This window comes from Aegilops tauschii, chromosome 1 (assembly GCF_002575655.3).
Source record: "Aegilops tauschii subsp. strangulata cultivar AL8/78 chromosome 1, Aet v6.0, whole genome shotgun sequence".
NCBI lineage: Eukaryota > Viridiplantae > Streptophyta > Magnoliopsida > Poales > Poaceae > Aegilops > Aegilops tauschii.
This window is the reverse complement of record NC_053035.3, coordinates 120,005,197-120,011,453: the sequence shown is the minus strand read 5'-3', so window position 1 is coordinate 120,011,453 and position 6,257 is coordinate 120,005,197. Positions and strand designations below refer to the sequence as shown.

Genomic DNA, 6,257 nt, shown 5'->3' with positions numbered 1-6,257 from the left:
CCAAGTGATGTATTTTACATCTAGAGTAGAACCAGTGAAATTTTTTTTACTGTTGGAGCACCGTTTTTAGGCATTTGTACTGTAAAATGTGGTTATTTATACATCTATATTGGACATGCTCTGCATATTTAGCTTTGAGGGACTGGTGTGCATTTGCGAAAAACAGAGCGCGATTCGTTCCTAGACCCAATGCACCAAAAAGTTCAAAACCCTTTTCTCCCTCAAAAAAAGTAAAATTCAAAACCTTATTCGTTCCTCCCGAACCGTCGCGTCCACCGCCGCCTCCCCATTTCCCACACCGCCACCGCCGGCGCCCCCTCCGCCGACGACGCAGCGGACGAGAGGCAAGGGGAGCGATGGTCTCCGCGGCGGCGGAGGAGGGCGAGGACCCGCGCTGGAGGAGGAGCAACACGGACTGCGTCTTCTTCCTCGTCTCCCGCGTCAGCTGCACCAAGGTGCCGTACCACTCAAAACCCTAGCGCAAATCCGTCGAATCGTTTGGTTCTGTGTCTCCTTGCCGGTGAATGGCAGCTGAATGCCGCCTCGGTTGGTTGATTTACTGATCGGAGTTCGTGTGCGGTTTTGGTTGCAGGGGTCCAAGTGCGAGTACCGCCACTGCGAGGGCGCCCGGTTCAACCCCAGGAACTGCTGGTACTGGTTCCACGGCAGCTGCGTCAACCCAAGCTGCACCTTTCGCCACCCTGTGTGTGATCCGTAAACCCGTAACCTCTGAGCTCAATACCTTCGAATTGATATGTGCGTGTGTGTGCTTCTGTAATCGCAAAAGGAAGAAGTGCGTGTACTTCCATGCTTGCTTGCATGGTTAGGACGCTTGCTTTGGTGGATGCGTATCATTATTACGCTTGTGCCAGGCTAACTACTGTTGTGGTGTAATTTGCGAAGAAGGGTTGCATGCCTAACATGTCATTATCATAGTGGATCTCTCTTTGCTTACAAAAATATTCACAAACACCCTTGAGCTTATTCTAGGTATACATTAGCTCCAATTCTTCTATTACACCTTGCACACTGAGCCTGCCTACTGTTAGTCGGCGACAATTCGGTGTAGAATTTCGTAGAATTTCTTGTTTGTATGCATTGTGAGTTTGTGACAGCAAACAATTCCATTTTCATGTGTAGTTTTGTGCTTTGCTTCATGCCTGCATTTCGTTTAGGGGTGGAAATTTATAACCATGAAATCGGGTATGAAAAGGAGGCTTACTTGACCTGGCGGTTAATTTTTTTTAGTTTGTCTATGCTCATGTACCAATTCTACAAATAGAATATGAGATTCCATAGAATATCAGGTTGTGGTATTTCGATGAATTGCCCTGATAGTGTGTTGGTGCTTGTTGTCTGATGAGCTTCTCCTGTTGCAGCCAATGGAAAATTTCAACAGAACCAAGTCCTTGACAGTCCCACCCTCATCAGATGGTTCTATTTCTGTCAAGACAGCCAATCCTTGTTATTTCTACTATAGCTCTGGCTGCAAAAAAGGTGACAATTGCCCCTTCCTACATGAGCCAACCCCTAACACTGAATCAGCGATTTCTTCTGAGGCTACTACTTTCAATCCTATTGTCAATGAAAATTCCGCTGGAGATGAGATGGTTGAGGCATCGAAGGATGCTCACACAAGTCCTTGTCAGGACACCTTGTACCATATAAAGAAATGCCACTCAAAAGAAGTTCCTGAGTCAATATATCTCGAATTTGATGGTCCTATTTCGGTCACGCCTGAAACATCGACTGACACTGGTGAATACATAAAGTGTTTCACCCACTCAGATCAGAGCTCAGAATATTCAACAATGGAGGACGCAGAGCAAGATGGAAGTCGTGATTCCTCCCCTGGATTCGATGTGCTCGTTGATGATGGGCTCTCTAACAAGAATGACCTTGAGAAACAATTGGCACAGAAAAGAGATGCTCAGGTGCTTCATGCGAAATATGATATTGGAGATCCAGTCTGTTATGATCGGGATTATTATGATTCATGGTACTATGGGCAAGCATTTTGTAGCTTTGATGATCAGCATGGTTCTCTTAGTCATCCTGAAGGAATTCAAGACCCTGATGTTGAGACCACTTTGGGATACATACCACACAATACAAGAAAGCTTTCAAGGCCAAGTTCTGATGAGTATGATAGAATGTTCTTCAATTCCAGCTTCATCGGCTCAGCAGCAGATGATGTGTTTCCTCGTCAGCATACTGAGACAAGACACACTTCAAAGAGAAGACCTGAGAAGAGAAAAGGTGCCAAGAGCAGGAAGGGTCGCACTAAGAGGCGTCGGGGTCTTGGACCCGTGAGTGGTTTCCAAGGCATTGAATCAAGATCCACTCATTACAGGCAAGAGTTCTTGATGGAGGAGTGTCCTCAGTCTGTTGCCTGTGCTACCTTCAGGGGGCAGAAGAAGAAACGTAGAGGAAAACAGCACAATGTAATTTCTGCTAGATCTTCTGAACATCCTACCACAGATTTTACTGGGCCAAAGACCCTAGCTCAGATAAAAGAAGAGAATTGTGTATCTAAGTCACGCTTTAGCCACTCTGCTGCTCGCATGCCTCATGGGGGTTCTTTCTCAAATGATTTTGAAGGCCCAAAATCTCTGACTGAGCTTCTCAAGGCTAAGGATAGGGTTTCAATTAGCCAGCGCACCTAGCAAGTGCATATAAACTGCAATATTCTCTTCTCTGCTCAGCTTGGTCAGAATGATGTTTATGGCAGCTGCGTTAGCAACTTGGGAGCACTACTGTCAAAGAGAATGGAACATGAAGTGTCACTTCTGCAGTCGGACTATTTAACATTCTGGTTAATTTTAGGAGGAAGGAATCAACATTCAAGAATAACTAGCTGCTATAGTTGGTAAATGATGTTAACTAGCTTGTTACTTCTTGTTGCCACGTACGTAACTGTAAGTTAGGGCTCGCTGGAGATTCTGTTATGTCTTTTAGACCATCAGTTAACATTGTGGCAGGGTCATCTACTACTTTTCTGTATATCTGCGCATTTCATATCCCTTTCAGCTGCTTTACAATCCAGGATTAATAGTGCATTAAGGCAAGAAGAGAGGGGTGATGATATTTGCTGTTGATTCTGCATTTAATGTTAAGCTACTTTAGGCAATATTCTGTTAGCTCTTGAATATATCACAACAAACAAGATGGTGTTTCAGCTAATAGTACTTGTGTAGGCAGGCAGAGGGTCCCGTTTTATCAATACACTACTTGGTGTCAATGCATTGTACATACATTGATACATACCTTATATCCTCCCTTCGTCTTGAGCCTTCTCCAGTTGTCACCATCATGTGACTCATCCTGAATTTGTTATGGTTACCCTTCCTTGATATGCATGTATATTATTAGGTTTGGTCATACACACTTTCCTCCCCACTGCAGACCTTATTATGCACCATAGGACTTCTTAGGCATGAACACTGAGAGAAACACCCACGAACACAGGTAGAGAAGGACGGAAGTAATACCAAAGGAAGATGTCAGAGCTGCAGAGATCTTCCCAAACATTTAGGGGGTCTGGTTCATCTGGTCTGATCTGGGAGGAGAGGTTTATGCCTAAAGACCAGAACCAGAGGAATCAAGGGGCAGCTGGGGAGGCAGAGGTCAACAGCTTAGAACTCAAGGAGCTAAGGCACTCCCGTAGCAACGGGTCCAGGGGAGGTGTGCAGCGTAGGTGCAGTGACGGTGCAGAGCGCGGTGGCATGCCCAGCGACATCAACCAGGCCTTTCGTACTCGGCATGTTCCGCCAGCTCTTGATCCACCTTCACCCAAGTTTGCTCGATGCATGTTCTGTGGAATTTTTAGGAAGGAAGGTCCCTCACAACCTTCCGAACCCAGAAGGTACTAGGGTGGTGCAGATACTTTTGAGTGTTTGAGAATAGGGATATAAGACATTTTATGGCTGATTGAAGTTCGGGTGTATCATAATAAGCATATGTTTGGTTTGCGTGAGGTTATTTGAATTGTTTCATTGTATGCCGTTGCTACCTTCCTTTTCTTTTCAGTATTATCTTGGAAGTGAGAAAAAATAACATGTCCTTGTACAGTTTGTGCATATGATGCTTTTCTTCATTATACTATGTGTGTTACATTGCATGGTTAAAAACTTATAACTGTTTGCTGATTGCTGATCATTGTCATTGTCTCTGTTCATGACACTGATCAGCCAGTGAATTCAGCTACTGAAGCTACAACCTGAGTTCACTTCTACACGTAACAAGTTCTCTTTTATCTGTAAGGCTACTATTTAGTACAGTACTTTGTATATTCGTAGCACACTGTGTGTTTCTTTCCTAGTTGTCTTAGTGAATTTACTGTTCCAATTTATTTATTTCTTCAAATATGGGTGCCTGGTCGAGAAACACTTTCTTAAAACTATATATAGGCAAAAAGAAAAGAAAAATCTGTAAGATATAGCCATATAGGATATCACGTCATGGTTTTTTTTAGCTTGGATCCACCTCTGGTTTCAGTTACCATCTAAATGATTTTGTTTGCATGCATAACTAAGTCGAAGTCTAACTTTTCAACGGTGCATATATTTCTAGTTGTACTTTTGGCTTATCACCCCAACTGCTTCTATTTAGCAATACTTACAATGCTATCATGTGATGTAGGCTACTGTGGACTTATCCCGCCCACTTCATTAATAATTAGTTCTTAATGCTTAGTTGAGATCTTTATGAAATCCTGACCTTCGGCCATCCTCTCAACTTGTGAGCTCATGCACACTGGAACTTTTTGTTGCATGTACTTGGTAATGTTCAACTAAAATGTTTTCCTGAATGTTATTTATGATCTTCCGCGGTTCCTGCTTTTTACTATCCAGGAGAGATCTTCCTTAGTAGTATATTCTTATGCAGAAGGTGGGATTGGAATCAACCACCCATGTTCAAATCCCATCTTCCACTTGAGAATGTATTGCAGAGGCTCCTTCCACTGTTAGTCTGTTCTTATTATCCAGGCAGAGCCCTGTTGTGTTTATGGCGAATTGTTCATGAATCTGGCTTGAAAATCGTTTGAATTTTCATTGATAGTTAGGCCTGTTGTTGCATACAGTCGTGCAAATCAGGGGAAATCTGTTTGCTGATGACTGTTCACACAACTCAAACTACTAACTCCCTCCGTATCAAAATATATTATGTTTTTGTAGGCTAGCTTAGCCTAAAAACGTCTTATATTTTGTACCGAGGGAGTACGTGTTAAAATTTGTACTTCCTCGGATAGATACATCCATATCTAGACAAATCTAAGGCAAGTAATATGGATCGGAGGAGTAGCACTTTTTTCATATGCAGAGCACATAAATTTGGCTGCAACATGTGTCGGGTGCATACTTAGATTATGTGTACTGATAGCAGAACACATGAACGTCACGTTTAAGTTTGACCAAGTCTGAAAAAAAAATATGAACATTTGGAACACCAAATCAGTCTCATTAGATTCTTTATGAAATATATTTTCGTACTATGTGTATTTGGTGTTGTAGATCTTTGCACATTTTCTATAGAGTTGGTCGTACTTAGAGCATCTCTAATAGATGGTCCAAAATTTGGTGGTCCAAAACCGGAGATGTAAAATTTGGACCGCCAAAAAGTGCGTTTTGGAGCTTTGAAAAAAGCTCAACTCCAACAGATGGTCCAAAATGATGGTCCAAATTTGCAACTTCAATAGATGATCCAAAATGAAGATGAAAACGGCCGCGCGGCTGCTACCAGCCATTGTTCAGCCGCGGTTTTCCATTCAAATAGCAACTAAAATTTGAAAATAAAGTGCATCATCATCATAGTTTCAATCAAAAGTGCATCACCATCATAGTATCAAATTCGTCTATCAAAAGAGCATCGTCTCAATCAAAGTTTTTCGCCCTAGAAATTAAAATGCACATGAATATCACTCATTCGGGTCATCAACACCACCGGTGTTGTGAACCGTGGTACGATCATCATCTCCATCACCGTCTTTGTCGACGTTCTCAACAAGCGGTGAACTCTCGTTGCCGTGAGCACCACCGGAACCATCTTCATTGCGTCCCATGTTGCCGCCATATCCACCTCCAACGCCACTTATGTTGTTGCCATAGCCACCTCCCAAGCCACCCATCATGTTGCCACCAAAAGCACCTCCCATGCCGCCAAAGCCACCTCCCATGCCGCCAAAGCCACCTTCCATGTTGCCACCTCCCATGCCACCGAAGCCACCTCCCATGTTTCCGCCAAATGCACCAATCATG

General features: G+C 43.3%; 2 protein-coding genes across 2 annotated transcripts; both read left to right on the top strand.

Moving 5' to 3' along the window:
- The first annotated feature begins 220 nt into the window (after positions 1-220).
- On the top strand, positions 221-3,087 carry LOC109771897 (zinc finger CCCH domain-containing protein 34). Its single transcript, XM_020330588.4, has 3 exons — positions 221-455; positions 593-703; positions 1,380-3,087. Exons 1-3 carry the CDS (start codon positions 357-359, stop codon positions 2,664-2,666), a joined length of 1,497 nt encoding a protein of 498 aa, XP_020186177.1. The 5' UTR covers positions 221-356; the 3' UTR covers positions 2,667-3,087.
- A 302-nt stretch (positions 3,088-3,389) lies between these two features.
- On the top strand, positions 3,390-4,056 carry LOC120967693 (uncharacterized protein At1g15400-like). The gene has a single exon (XM_040394010.3). It carries the CDS (start codon positions 3,501-3,503, stop codon positions 3,870-3,872), a length of 372 nt encoding a protein of 123 aa, XP_040249944.1. The 5' UTR covers positions 3,390-3,500; the 3' UTR covers positions 3,873-4,056.
- The last annotated feature ends 2,201 nt before the right edge of the window (positions 4,057-6,257 follow it).

Coding starts and splice junctions, on each gene's coding strand:
- LOC109771897 (XM_020330588.4), top strand. CDS start 357: ATGGTCTCCGCGGCGGCGGAGGAGGGCGAGGACCCGCGCTGGAGGAGG. Junction 456..592: donor CCCGCGTCAGCTGCACCAAG/GTGCCGTACCAC, acceptor TTTTGGTTGCAG/GGGTCCAAGTGCGAGTACCG. Junction 704..1,379: donor GCTGCACCTTTCGCCACCCT/GTGTGTGATCCG, acceptor CTCCTGTTGCAG/CCAATGGAAAATTTCAACAG.
- LOC120967693 (XM_040394010.3), top strand. CDS start 3,501: ATGTCAGAGCTGCAGAGATCTTCCCAAACATTTAGGGGGTCTGGTTCA.